This window comes from Varroa jacobsoni, unplaced genomic scaffold, assembly GCF_002532875.2.
Source record: "Varroa jacobsoni isolate VJ856 unplaced genomic scaffold, vjacob_1.0 scaffold_993, whole genome shotgun sequence".
Taxonomy (NCBI): Eukaryota; Metazoa; Arthropoda; class Arachnida; order Mesostigmata; family Varroidae; genus Varroa; species Varroa jacobsoni.
Window position 1 is genome coordinate 216,263 of NW_019213895.1, and position 14,492 is coordinate 230,754.

Genomic DNA, 14,492 nt, shown 5'->3' on the forward strand with positions numbered 1-14,492 from the left:
TATAAGAGAAAACTTTTGTAGTTACTTTCGTGTCTTACGTCCTTTTTACTTGAACTTTACATTGTAGTGCTGACCTACGATTGCGGAAGCATCTTGAAAACAGTTTCGCTACTTATTACTTTGCAGATCAAAGTAGAAACAAGCGTACCTTAGAAAAAGTTCATGCCCTTTAAACGATAGATCTGGTTAATGAGCTAAAGTCCCTTGATACGTGTACATATAAAAGCTGAAACTGATTCGAAACATCTTGAATAAGCGAGAGTGAGTCCCCGTGTTCCAGTTACGTTGTTATAAAAGAATGACGTATTCAAGTGTTCTCAATTTCATGATAAAGTACTCTGGAATAGATGCCACTAGAACTAGAGAGATGCTCTAATCATAATAAAGATCCCTTAACGTCTAAATGTTCAACACGTTTTAATACGCATTAGCAATTTTCCATGCTAATAGAAATCGCTACATGCTTTTTCCAGTGAAATGGCACTTGATCACCCAAACAGGATAAGTCTTACTTTTGACCAATTCCTAAGAGAAAACCCCTAGCCACTCCTCGGATGAGCGCTTTTGTTTGCTTTATGAACTGCCTAATTTCTTCCCATAAATCTGCAAGGCGTTGCATCACCTTCGGTTCTGCGCGCCTTCGCCAGCAACGCGTCTCTCCCCTTAGCGCCTCGAATAGAAACTACCGACAGGCAATGTATTGATTTGACTCAGATCTTAATACCGGTAACACAAACGGGTGTTAAGTGTTGTTTCTGTTCCAGCGCTACGGGTGTCTGTGTGTAGTTAGTGGTCCAGGGGAAAATCCCTTGGTTTTGCTGTGCGTCGAAACGCCGAAACAGTGTCGACAATGGCTAGCATTCTTAGGTCGGCGGCGACTGCCATGCAAAGGGCAATCGCCGCCAACAATCCGGCCATCTTCACGACAAGGTCCGTCAGCAAATCATTGATTCAGGACGAAAATCAGGATCTTAGAAGGGTGCGCAGACGTTGGTTGCCGACACGAAGCAGCCTCCATCTGTGTGGTGTTGTTCTCTCGAGAACCGAAATCAGTTCTATGCGTGACCTACAGGGCATTTAATTTATACTGTTGTTCCAAGGTTCCGTCAATGATTAGGCGGTATTTGCAGACTAGTATGGTATTTGATAAGCTTCTTTACAAATGAAGGCAGTCGTAATATTGTTCATGAGGTCACCCTGCTGCTGCCGCCGCCGCCGCCGCCGCCGCCTAGACAACTGCGGTCTCCGTCGATTATTAACAGTGTGATACGCACTATAGAGCGCTATAATGATGAGATTGGTTTCTCCGAATTTCAATGAGATTCATCAGATGTTACAGATTATAAGAGAAAAGGCCGTCTACATACGACTAAGTTGGATTTCTGGTAAAAAAAAACGTGATCGTTTCGGAATAGATGTTAAAACACTGTTTTTTCTACTAGTGCTATTTGTTACTATAGAACTACTTGTAGTAGTACGGGGACTGGTTTTTTATCGTTATAAAACATTCAGTTAATTTATAGTTTGGACAATGCGTTATAGGCTTAAGGTTTTTCTAAAATCGTTAGCAGTGTTTCAATTTATCCACAGTATAATCATTTTTGGTGGCACTACTATTGGTTACAAACCAAAACTACCAAGCGAGAATATATATCGCAGCTCTATATCCCATCTATCCAAATCTATTTTAGTCTGTTATTAAATCTTTATTTCACATTGTGGGTGTTCTCCATATAATTTTTTTTGTAACATAAGTAGTTTCACCAGCTTAATACCAGGAACAACACGTAATTCGCGTTTTAGTCAGTAAAATCAACATGGACTTTAGTGCATAGACAAGAAAAATCTATCTTATAAACGTTCAAAGCCGAAAGGTACAAATTGTGATAGTTATTTTATACATATTGTAAGATTTGATTGAACTCAACAAGCAATCAACAATTTCGAATAAAGGTCAAGGTTGTTATAGGCTTTTGCTCATTGGATTGTACTAGGCGTGATATCACGATATGACTGGTCATCCCGGTCTTTACTATTCAATGCTGTTCAGTAAAAGTTTCAACTGTACAATGTTTAACTTCTTCCTTGATAGGAATGCGCAATGGATTGCAGATGAAAAATGGGCCCGTCAGTTTGGCGGTAAGCTTTTGCTTCCAAGTCCCGAGTTTCTCCAGGAGCACCGCGAGCTGGAGAAGCAGATCCAATTCCACCCAGCATATCGAGTCATCGATACGAGACCAAAAGAGAAAATTGTCAAAAATATGGAACTTAACTTTGGACCACAACATCCCGCGGCTCACGGTGTGTTACGGCTAGTAAGTGAGATTTCGCTAAAATTGCCTTCGTTGCGTTTCCTAAGTTAACCGCGTGTTTTTCGTATTCTAAAAAAATCGCTACCTCAATTGAGGAGCACCGCTTGTCACCACAAGCTTGCGAGGCGCCTTCAGAGGAAGCAGTCGACAATTTTGTTTGTTCTGGAGGACCACTCTGCCGAAGTGTAGTATACATGATAAATAGAAAAAGCCTTTATTATAACATCTTACCCGCTGCTTCGGTGCAACATGTAAAGGTGACATCTATGCTTCGCAGATGAAGCGACAATACTGCTTTAGCCTAAACTTCGTTATGAATGCAAATGATTAACCATTTACTCTAACCGCCGAGCCAGTGTTCCAAGAAAAAACCATACGATTCCGCCCTATATATCCTTATAAAGCGAACGAAATGCTATATATATATATATTAAAAAAATATAAAATGCTACTACTACATATATATAGTGGCATTTTGCCACAATTAATGTTTCTTAAGAACGTCAGTTCGACACAACTCTCCTTGTGCTAACCGCAGAACATTGGTGACAGCATTCTATATCAGTTAAACGAAGATATATTATTAGTATATGTAATTATTGTGTATTATTATATAAATACTAGTATTTTTTTCGTTACTTTCATACCAGATTTCACTTTGCAGCAACTGCTAATATTTGTGAATTTCTTCTTTTCAACTGCATGTTTCACCCGCAATGTGTGCTATTTTTTTTTGCTTGTACAGGTGTTGGAACTGGACGGTGAAACTGTGCTTCGCGCCGACCCTCACATCGGTCTCCTTCACAGAGGGACGGAAAAGCTGATGGAGCATAAGACTTACATGCAGGCTCTTCCGTATATGGATCGCCTTGATTATGTATCGATGATGGCTAACGAGCAGTGTTATTCGCTGGCTGTTGAAAAGTTGCTCAACATTGAGGTGCCGAAGCGAGGAAAATATATCCGAGTTCTATTTGCAGAAATCACACGAATCCTTAACCACATCATGGGTGTGACCACGCACTGCCTGGATATTGGTGGTATTACGCCGTTCTTCTGGCTGTTCGAGGAACGTGAAAAACTCATGGAGTTCTATGAGAGAGCGTCAGGTTTGTGGCGCGATGAAATTTCACTTATTTGCTTAAAGTTTATCGCTCAAATTTAGTTCTAACTATTAAGAATATGATTGTCAGAGTACAAAAAAAGCGGGCTGGGTCTCTCGTTGAATTACTAGGGGCAATTTTCCGCTGATGTAACGCATAAAAATGCCATTTTCATTATAATTCATTTCATTTTTTTATTGGGATATAACGATAATACACTTACTAGTAAACATAATTTTGTGCCCTTACCGTTTTTCAGGAGCTCGTATGCATGCGGCCTACATTCGTCCAGGCGGTGTGTATCAAGATCTGCCACTTGGCCTTATGGATGATATCTACAACTGGGCAACGAAATACCTTCAGAGACTGGACGAGGTCGAGGATCTGCTCACCATGAATCGTATTTGGAGGCAACGTACAATAGATATTGGGGTTCTCTCTGCAGAGGACGCTTTAAACTGGGGCTGCTCAGGTGTGATGCTGCGAGGATCAGGTTAGTTAAACTGGGCGTCTTTCTGTGAATCAAATGGCGTTTGTTGAAAACATCTGCTCAATTTTAGGTAGCGCGAATGACAGCAGACTCTGATCACTTAGCAGTCTTGAAAATTGTCTAATAATCTATGACACAATTAACTAAAGATCCCTGCAACTGCTTTCTTTTATTTTATAACATGTGCTTTTATTTGGTGGTATACAGGTTTGTTTTTCTATTAAATTTCTATTTCTATTAAAAGCTTTTATCTTCTTTTGTATTCGGCTTCCAATTTTTTTTTTGTGTTTTCATCTAGGCATCAAATGGGATCTTCGTAAGAACCAGCCATACGACGATTATCAAGACTTCGACTTTGACGTTCCGATCGGCAAAAACGGCGATTGTTACGATCGTTATCTTGTTCGATGCGAGGAAATGCGTCAGTCAATCCGTCTCATCCAGCAAGCTTTGGACAAAATGCCTGCAGGCGAAGTTCGAACGGACGACAATAAGGTGCAGACATTTTACGTTACTCAAGATATGGTATTCCACGAGCGACTGTCTAATCTAGTTTAGCTACGTACATAAACAGGTACTCTCGAAGCAAAGATGGATACGAAGGGTACATGAAATCGCTCAAAGCCAATATATGCTGTAGGGGAAGGAGTAACCACATCTTCTTTTGGTAACTCGCTCGTCAAAAATTATTTTGCTCCGTAAAAATAGATTACTCCATTTAAATAAAACAAATAGCAGTATCACATAGAAACGTGTAACTTAACTGATAAATGCCATGTAATTGTATTATAATTGCACAGCAGCATAAAAACTTTAATAAATTCTAACTGATTTTGGTGTAAGGAATAGCTAAATAGTTCTGTTACCAAACAAGGAGTTGTTTATGTACCCTAGGGTATAATCGAGTTCTTGATACGTTCGTAGTGGTTAATATCATGTCTGTTTCTCCTTGTGGTCCCACCTTGTCATAGGTCGTCCCACCAAGCCGTGAGGAGATGAAAACATCTATGGAGGCTCTTATCCACCATTTCAAGTTGTTCACCGAAGGCTACCAGGTTCCCCCCGGCGCGACGTACACTGCCGTTGAAGCTCCGAAGGGCGAGTTTGGTCTCTATATGGTGTCCGACGGTAGCAGCAAACCGTATCGATGCAAGATTAAAGCGCCCGGATTCGCGCATCTTAGTATGCTCGACTACATCGGGAAATATCACATGCTGGCCGACATAGTAGCCATTATTGGAACCCTTGATGTCGTATTTGGAGAAATCGATCGTTAAAACGAGTCCATTTTGCCATTAACATCAGTGTCTAGCACGACAGTAGAAATACGAATGAAAACGTCAACAGCTTTTATAATAAGAGCAGCAACAAAAACAAGATGGATAATAACAATTCATCGCATGCAATGGGTGGACGTTTAGTAACTGCCAACATAAAATAACATACACCTACGCGCCGCATCAGCAACGGTTAAGCGAAAGTGACGCTGATAATTAAACAAAAATGTTATTTTGAAGTATTTTTCTGCCAAAACGGCGTAATTCTAATGTTTTTTTTTTGTTTATAGAATGGGGATCGTACGACAGTGAGAGTTAGAGTAGTTAAGTAGAACTATTTACAAGGCGCTTTCAATAAAAGAAGTATGGAAACAGGAGCGTTATCATACTCGATACGAGCTATATACGCCTAGTGAGATACAACGAAAAATAGTTCACATGGGGAAAATAAGAAAAAAAACAAGGTTATTGGCAAATGTTGGCAAAGAATAAACCACAATAATTAATAAGAAAATACCAGATCGTTTTATCAGCTGTTTTTTAAACAGCGAGTGGTGAACCTAAGGATGAGATATAAAATATTACGATACTTGTTCGGTTTCTAATAAAGCTGATCTAGCAAGTTTTCAGTACATTGGTTTTTATTTGTACCGAGAGGCCGAAATGTAGCGAGCTCGCTTTGAAGTTAGACATAGAGTATGGGAGAGCAATGATGATTAAACATCGGTTAAAATATTTAATAAGATATAAAGACAACGAATAAAATAAGGCTATCAAATCGTGTATACGTGTACACTCATTACTTTGTAACCAATATATTTAGCCTCACTTTAAAGAGGATTTGTATGTTCATGTTTCACATGCAAAGTGTTTATATACGAGAAAAAGGAAGCAAAGCTTTTGATTTCGTATCGACATAACCCACTGTGGAACATTTCCTAATAATTGTTTTTGCTTGAGTATTTGGTAGCTGATCATTTTGTAAGGTTAAGCCTTATCATCAGCAACTTATAAAACTAAAGCGAATTTATGCGCCCATTCCAACAAGCCAGAAAGCTCTTTGGGGCGGCCCAGAATAAACTGATACGATAGAAAGTAAGGAGCAGAGCATCCATGTAATGTGATTTCTTTGATATATTATATGAAATTATCGTTGATTACTAGGTTCAAACTGGATAATGCAAAGCAAACTGACTATTGTTCATTATTGTTATCATCATCATTACTATTAATCCTTTACAAAAGCAATCGTAAGTTAAGTTCATAACCAAAGTTTAAGCGCTGGCACAATAGCGAAAGGCTGCTGCAGCCTTTACATGTAACACTATCTATTCAATTAAGCATTGTAGATAGTATTCGTGACTTGCGGTCTTAATTATGTATCTAATGATAGGAGAATGTTTGGTATCGCTTAAAAGATCAGCCAGATATATTCATCTTATCATCAGTTACATAAGCATACTTACAGCATTTTCCTCGCTAATTAGCTGCTCTCTTGGTGTGACTTCAGACAACCGTTATCCCAATAATTTTCAAAGCTTTATTTAAAAGTATACTAGTTTTCACAATATTTTTACCGGTGGCTACCCATCAACACGTATCGACGAGCTGAAGTTTTCATCTTAACTTACAATCATCCGAAACGCCCGTTTCTGGTGTAGATATTGGTAATTTCGCTTATTTTTTTATACTCCTGTTACGGCACTGACGGAACCGGTTAGCCAGTGATAGCCAATATCTACGTACAGTTCCTAAAAAAAATGCATTCATCCATTTATAGAATTAGCAGAAAAAACATATGAACAACTGTGTGATGCTAATCGACTGTTATGTTAATTTTTCTGTATGTCCAAGTCAAACATCGTCAAACCCTTGTACCAGCAGCCATTTCCATAACAGAAACAAAAGCGCATTATCGTCTGCACTAGACGACAGTATTATAGCCCTTTCCTTCGTTATCGACTTGTCGCAGCTACGGTTGCCGCTGTCTGTTGTTATTATTATGTTCGTTATTCCCGTTCTGTCATTCGTTGCGGACAGTAGCCAACTATCGGCTCTTTACACGACGACAACAGCGACTACTGCTACTCCTACTGCCATTGATGGCTCTACCGTTCCCTCGAAAGCGTTTGTGGAGCCAGAGTGGGAGCAGCTACGGGTAATACCGATAGAATTTACACCTTCCGGCTTGCTTTCTTTTCCGTGTGCCACCTATTGCGTTTGTTCTGTCGCGTTCTTCTTCTCAATCAGAGTCGCACTGAAAGACAGACAACTCAGGAAAACCCTTAAATGTTTCTGGAAGTGCGTGAGAGGTTCGTTGCAACGCTTGGTGGTCGGCTAGTAGTAACCAGACGACTTTGTTATACGGTTAGAAACTACATGGTTGTTACGGGCTGGATTGTCTCATCGTTGGCTAACTGGCAGACTAACTAAATAGTAACAAGGCAAAAATAAGGGGGAGCAGTGAACGATTTTCGGCTGCTTATACTTGCTGCCAGGTCTCTGCCGTCTGTCGGCAACATTACAATCGGCTCATGGTCTAGCTGTTGGTGCGTGCTATGGATTTGTGAAGCTAACTGGCTCGAGTGATATATTACGTCGATTGAACACGACGATACAACGAACGACACGGCTATGGTCGTTAGCTAAAGATTTCACTCTAATTCCAAGTTCCTTCTCATGTAGCAATCGTTGAGATTGATTCAAAGTTGCAGTCGCTTTGTACGGTGGCATTGGGCTGAGTTCGACTGTGAGCGTAAGCGAGTAATCCAAGTTGTCAATAAGTTGCCCCCTGTGGTATTCCTAAGAAGAATAGTGGTTACATGTGGATATCGTTAGAAGCTGGTACAGGACGTGCAATTGTCAGTTGTTAATGAATCGCTTCTGAGCAATAGCAAACATAACAATTTGCTCTTGATCAATCATTCACGTCTACCCTACGTCAGAACACGAACAGACAGAGTACGAAATCGAAGCTCAAAAAAGTTATATGCGGGACAGCGGTAAAGACTCAGAATTCAATCGAGTATCATCCATTAAGCAGCGAGCAGTAAATACATAGGTGTGTAACAATGTAGATTCTAATGTAGAAAAAGAAAAACTACTCTAGATATATTACATATGGTATGACGGTAGTTATACTCCTTCCTTCATTTATTATAAGTGAACATTTCAGGATATCTAATAAGTTAAGATGAGAGATGAAAATAATAACCATAATAAAAGTTTAGCGAGTATCAACTGCAAGCATGGAATTGTTACACGCAGAAACATTTAGTGGCTTCATATAGTTTCTAAATGGGCTGGGACGCACTAGATGCCCGTTATGCATATACTGAAACTGAAGAAACTGCTTTTTAAGTTTCCCTCAAAGGATAATGCTATACATGAAAAACGTAAGACCTTGAAAGCATGACAGTAAAGGTAATGGAACCATTGGGTAAGTGATTCTGTTTTGATATATCGGCTTTCATTAAAAAGATTGCCTAGAATCGAAAGTAAATTTTACTTACTGTAACATTAATAATAGTAACTTTTAGAGAGACAAGTATATTTTCGTGTATTCCTTGTGTGCTTAGAAGTGTCGTTTGTGACTGGCACAACTGAACTTGATTCATTGAACTTAGTGTTGGCCCCTGAGATTCTTATATAGAAACAATAAGGAGAAGCTAATGAAAATCCATCGATGTGAAATTACATTTAGTAAAAAAATAATCAACGATAATTAATATAATTCCATAAAAAAAGCAATCACAGAAATAATATACGAAACTGTTCAGTAGCATACTTCGCTCTACACTGTTCGTCTGGTCATGGAACCATGGAGTGTATGCACATACAAAAACACCGTAGTACAATCGGCTCGAAGGCTTTTCTTTAACAACTTTAAACAGCGAAGCGAGCTTTAAAGAAGCGAGCTCAAAAATAAAAAGTCAACCTTATTGTTAGTATGAGTAGATCTTGATTTGGATTAACGTGTTCTCTAAAATAAGCATGTTGATCGTATAAGTCAATTACAAGTAGAATTTATGAAAAGGAAAAGCAATGAATGAACTAAAGTGGAGTGCTCCATTTGATTTCAGAATGGAAGACTACGAATCGGTGCTTTTGGTAAAAAACGAGGTATTTATCTACAAGATTCCTCCTCTAACAACAAATAAAGGCTATAAGGTAAGGCCATGTTTTGGAACCAGGGGTGCCATCGATTCAGACAGGTTGACTAAACTGTTTGTCCTCTTAATAGTGGTTGATTGCCTTACTTCTTGACAAGATACCGGCTATTCAGTGGCACCTAACACTAAGTACCATTGAATAGTTGAAAGTTGATGGAAATACCGTTCAAGGCTAGAAACATATTCTTATATGGGGTTGTTTAACTGTTTTTTATGAGAATTCCTTTGAACAAGTTGATTTAATTTTGGATACATGTATTTCAAATAAGCGTGTTGCATTGATATGGCTATATTTTAGCAGTTGTTCGCAACAAAAAAATTCGTTAGCTCTGGAATCGCTAAAAGGTTAACGGTGTAGCGATCTCACAAGTCCACTTTTTTACATTCGTAAAAGTAGCTGAATTGGGGTACCATAATCATTTATTTCGTGTTTGACACAGGCATCGGATTGGCGTTTGGATCAGCCGGACTGGACGGGACGTCTGAAGCTTATTGCCAAGGGAACCGATTGTTGTCTTAAGCTTGAAGATAAGAGCACCGGTTGGTCACATTTGATTTTCTTTTTCTGAGCTAAATATCTCATTAAGAGAAAGTGCTTTGGATAATGTGCCCAGCCATTGTCTATTAAAAGAGAAATTTGGGAATATCATTCAGCATCTTGGATATATATTTGGACGTCTTTTCAGGCGAACTGTTTGCCAAATGTCCGATTGAAGAATATCCGGGAGTGGCGATCGAGACCGTAACGGATTCATCTCGTTACTTTGTTGTACGACTGAAGGACGATGATGGACGAACAGCATTTATTGGATTAGGTTTCGCTGACCGGTGAGCAAAAAGAGCTTTCTCTTGAAGTAAAATCACTTTACAAATCGGCATGTACTAAATACTCTTTTCTTAATTTTGATCTCAATAATGTCTATAATGACAGAACTAGATAAAGCTGAGAATTTAAACAAGCCACTCCGTTCATAACTCTGATCTTCGCTGGTTCCAAGAAATATTTCCACGGGAAATTAAGTTTTCATCGTGTTAGAAATTGATTACACAATGAAGGCTGAAGGTAACCTAGAATTAAACCAGTATTATATATATATTTTTTTATTTATATCAACAAATAAATAGGACGGTTAGTGGATTCGCTAGTTTAATAATTGCGTCTCGGTTCATCTATTGCAATAAGTTTGCTGTAATCTCCCTGCACTAAATTATCTGTCATATTTTGTCTTTAGGAGCGACTCATTTGACTTGAATGTGGCCCTACAGGACCATTTTAAGTGGGTACACAAAAGCAAGGAAGAAGATGCTATCGCATCTCAAGACAACGGTGCCGCCGCGCCTGCACTTGATCTTGGCTTTAAAGAAGGTCAAACAATTAAAATCACCTGCAATTTCAGCAAGAAATCAGGCAGTGTCAGCAGCCGACCCCGCGGCGAACGTGCTACTGGAACCGGAACCGCCGGCATCTTGTTGCCACCTCCACCTAGTGGTATAAAACTTCCTGCACCAGGAGGGAAGAGCACGGCATCACCGGCGTTATCTGCTGGTACGATAGCATCTCCGCCTACGGCTGCGTCGAGTAATCTTCGTCCCGTACCTACAACTGCTCCAGCGACGACTAATATGACGGGTTCTACAACGAACGCCGGGGATAACTGGATTCAGTTCTAAGTTAAATAAGACGAGATGACGTAAAGAATTTGATGTGACAGTCATTCAAAATCTTTTTTTTAGCACCTCTATCTAAAACATGCGCAATGAAGGAGGTGTTTTTTAAAGGTTATATATGCATAAGGATCAAAATTTATTTTATATACAAGAAAATATTGTCGTCCATGGCAACTGAGGCAGAAAAAAATGATTCATAGTTTACTGTGCGTCGGTGTCGACTGTAGAAGTACATCTGACAAAATAAGTGGTCATACTCACCAGGACCCATTGTTATAGGTGGTCATTAAATTGACATTGACTAGGTTGAGTACGATGGCAACGCTTTATGCTGCCCACGTTTGGTATGACATTTTCTTTCATTAACAACAATAACAGCTTATGGCAAGCGAAATAAAGTCCACAAAAAATAAATTCCAAAAAAAGTAAACGGCCTACAGAAATGAGGAAAGTTTTTGCTATAACGATAACAACAAAACGAAGGATATGTTCAAACAGCGGTACAATGTCGAAAGTCAAGATATATTCTTTTCGCTGACAGTTGCAAGCACTTAGGTAAATCACTATTATTCAGTATTCATTCATAGTGTAAGAGTTATAGCGTGCGTTTTAATGCTCATACGTGACATCGCTTGTTGTAGAAAGGTAATGCATGTTAGCTCTTCCATGTGTGCTTCTTTTCCACGTTTACAATATTTTTCAATTAATTATTCGGGACAGCCAACCGTATTTGTATAAAGCTACTAAAGCAACTGTTTTCGATTATTGGTTTCTTAAGATTTGCTACTTCAGCGTAACTATGGCCTTACTTAACTTTTATGTATTAGAATTTGATTATTTAACGTATGTCTTATATACCTACCTTGGTCATGAAAAAACGAGGTTCTTCATATCTATATAATCTGGAAGTCCAATGTAATAACTTGCTGCAGTAAACGCATCGAAAAGTCATTGAAAAAGTCAATTAAGCAATGGGGTGATTGATTCGACCAGCAGGTCATTTTCCGAGTGTGCAGATGGCCAGGAAAAGACGGGTTGAAGATAAACGCAGTCAAATGAGAAATAATGACGAGCGGAAAGAGAAGAAGTCTGCGTCAATACACACTTATCCTATCACAACTAATTGTACACGTATTTCTACAGCGCCGATGTAAGGTGTAGAACACCACCCGTAATAATATGCCCCTGTTTAAATAGACCCGTATCCAGTGAGAATAAGCAAGTACCGGTAGCTTGGAAATGAGAGCAAGTGATAACTCTTAGGTTTACGAAAAAGGGGAAGGTTGTCGACTGCAAGTCCATTTTAGCGTTCTTGTATTACTAACCGCCATATATATGGAGCTGAGACGAAAACTTATAGGTATTATGGTAACATTCGCCATTCGAGATAAGCAGTGCTCGCTCTTTTAGCGAAAGAATTAGTATTGAAAAACTTATTCTCCAGCTGGAGATACAGCCCACCCAATTCGTATTGATTCTGTCGTTATGCGCTTTCCCGGCATTCTTTATGTTCCGCAAACTATGTGCAATTTTGTATGACAAGACAGCAGGAATAATGCTTCAGTATTAATAGAATGTACTGGAAATATATATATATATATATATATATGTACTTGTAGGTATAGTGATATATACCAGGCGATATAGTGTGAGCCAACCTTATAAGCATGTAAGCAGAAAGATCCTGTATTTTATCGTTACTTCATTAGTATCGTTGTAATTGATTTTGAATTAGTGCTCCGTTTATATACGCTGAAGTGTGATAGTGTGATATAGGACTATAAAAAAGATCTTAAGTTTTTAAGGGAATGTCAAACTTCACGACAAAAATTATAACGCTTAGCGCTATTGCGCATTTGTGGGCAGCGCGTGAGAAAATGCTACAAGACACGTAGGCTGTTGCATAACAAAACGTATAACTTAAGATTCTAGTGAGTTGCAATTGCAATTAATGCATATATTAGAGTAATAATATTAAGTGACTGATATAGCTTAACTTACTTGTGCAAACAAAAAATATAGTTTATAGTATTAACATCACTGTAAATGGCAGTATATGGATTACTGATACCAATGGCTCAATCAACGAAACGTAGAATAATAATCGTACATTTATTATGATTACTGGTTAAGACTGATTTCCAGCGAAAAAAGGCTGTTTGGCTAGTATATTATCGTTGGGTCAATAATGTAACGCATATATCTATATATATTTGTTCTGATTTAGTGACGGACTATTCAATCCTCCGCAATGAATCTTCCGATGAAAGGCAACTGCAAATGAGCATCAGCAAACGAACAGCAGGTTGATTATTTTTATTCAAGTTAGTACATCAGTAGTGACTTAAGGATAAAACAGTCGAACACCATAAAATAACCAAGAACGCCAACGAAGAAAACGAGAAACTGGAGACGAAAAAGAGGTGACTATAATAACAACAATATTAATAAAAAATAAAATAGCATAATAAAATGCTACGATAAACATGATATATTATTGTATTTATTGTCGCGACGTTTCTTCCAGCTAACCCACACTTATTACTAGCGAGTGTCAGGTTTATTTTCCTGGGTTTACTTTTTAAGTGGCTGGTGTAATTGTATAATAAATGTATCCTATAATTATTGTACAAGTTGAATGATTAAAACATACTTCTTTGCTTTGAAAAACTGGAGATATTTTTAAATAAATTAAAATTGATGTAACCGGAAAAACGCGTACTTTCAAACGCCACGTTTATGGGCTAAGATAATTATCAATAATGAACATTAGACACGTTCTTCTATTTTAATAGTGTTGAAAAAATCGGTGAGTCTTATCTTTAGGTGCAAACACTTTTCGTTAGCGAAGTAACTCCTAAGGGCTTCCGTACCGGACATAAAACACGACTTCTGTTTGCTTCATTCGGTTTTCTGATCGTAAATTGCCGTGTTCCTCGTTAGTATAGTGGTCAGTATCCCCGCCTGTCACGCGGGAGACCGGGGTTCGATTCCCCGACGGGGAGGTAGTTTTTTAATGATACAAAAAATTGTGAAAGACTGATGCGTTTTTTTTTTTTTTTTTTATAGAAGGCTTAGGATGACGTACGTTTAATATGATATTAGTGCTGTTTATTAATAAACACGTGGCATTTTGCAGCAATGGCTGTCTAAGCCGACAGTCTCCAGCCAGTAGTGTCTCTGACAACATAAATTACTATTATGATGAAAATTTCAGGCCAACTTTTTCCTTTTTTACTGGCAAACTAAGCAAAGTAATACCTGTTTATAGTTTTATTTTGCATAGAAAAGAGAAGATTCATACCATGACAATGTCCCTTTGAAATATTTAATGGCAGAGGCTATAGAAGTGTAACAAAATTTGACATCGAGCCATCCTTCTCCACGCCACACTTCTAAAGAACGTAGCAAAACTGACATCATCTACAATATTTACACTGCTCCACCCGCATACCTTACATTACAGCTCA

The 14,492-nt window shown here is 38.5% G+C and overlaps 2 protein-coding genes, 1 long non-coding RNA gene and 1 other non-coding gene across 6 annotated transcripts; 3 read left to right on the forward strand and 1 right to left on the reverse strand.

Moving 5' to 3' along the window:
• The first annotated feature begins 702 nt into the window (after positions 1-702).
• ND-49 (NADH dehydrogenase (ubiquinone) 49 kDa subunit) lies at positions 703-5,811 on the forward strand. Its single transcript, XM_022842459.2, has 6 exons — positions 703-930; positions 2,093-2,315; positions 3,058-3,421; positions 3,675-3,908; positions 4,204-4,400; positions 4,877-5,811. The coding sequence occupies exons 1-6, from the start codon at positions 851-853 to the stop codon at positions 5,180-5,182; spliced, it is 1,404 nt and encodes a 467-aa protein (XP_022698194.1). The 5' UTR covers positions 703-850; the 3' UTR covers positions 5,183-5,811.
• LOC147752784 (uncharacterized) lies at positions 5,707-7,156 on the reverse strand. Its single transcript, XR_015313113.1, has 2 exons — positions 7,061-7,156; positions 5,707-6,933 (listed from the first exon to the last, which is right to left on the reverse strand). It is a non-coding gene; the product is annotated as an uncharacterized LOC147752784 (long non-coding RNA).
• Positions 7,157-7,199: 43 nt separating this feature from the next.
• LOC111265626 (NECAP-like protein CG9132) lies at positions 7,200-13,512 on the forward strand. 3 transcript variants are annotated; one of them, XM_022842460.2, is made up of 5 exons: positions 7,200-7,340; positions 9,265-9,352; positions 9,795-9,894; positions 10,041-10,182; positions 10,587-13,512. In XM_022842460.2, the coding sequence occupies exons 1-5, from the start codon at positions 7,285-7,287 to the stop codon at positions 11,023-11,025; spliced, it is 825 nt and encodes a 274-aa protein (XP_022698195.1). In that variant the 5' UTR covers positions 7,200-7,284; the 3' UTR covers positions 11,026-13,512. The 3 variants fall into 3 exon arrangements, with proteins under 3 accessions (XP_022698195.1, XP_022698197.1, XP_022698196.1); XM_022842462.2 differs by having other exon boundaries at positions 7,303-8,243; XM_022842461.2 differs by having other exon boundaries at positions 7,304-7,494.
• Positions 13,513-13,955: 443 nt separating this feature from the next.
• TRNAD-GUC (transfer RNA aspartic acid (anticodon GUC)) lies at positions 13,956-14,027 on the forward strand. The gene has a single exon. It is a non-coding gene; the product is annotated as a tRNA-Asp (tRNA).
• The last annotated feature ends 465 nt before the right edge of the window (positions 14,028-14,492 follow it).

Coding starts and splice junctions, on each gene's coding strand:
- LOC111265626 (XM_022842460.2), top strand. CDS start 7,285: ATGGCTCTACCGTTCCCTCGAAAGCGTTTGTGGAGCCAGAGTGGGAGC. Junction 9,353..9,794: donor CAACAAATAAAGGCTATAAG/GTAAGGCCATGT, acceptor TGTTTGACACAG/GCATCGGATTGGCGTTTGGA. Junction 10,183..10,586: donor GGATTAGGTTTCGCTGACCG/GTGAGCAAAAAG, acceptor TTTTGTCTTTAG/GAGCGACTCATTTGACTTGA.
- ND-49 (XM_022842459.2), top strand. CDS start 851: ATGGCTAGCATTCTTAGGTCGGCGGCGACTGCCATGCAAAGGGCAATC. Junction 2,316..3,057: donor CTCACGGTGTGTTACGGCTA/GTAAGTGAGATT, acceptor TTGCTTGTACAG/GTGTTGGAACTGGACGGTGA. Junction 3,909..4,203: donor TGTGATGCTGCGAGGATCAG/GTTAGTTAAACT, acceptor GTTTTCATCTAG/GCATCAAATGGGATCTTCGT.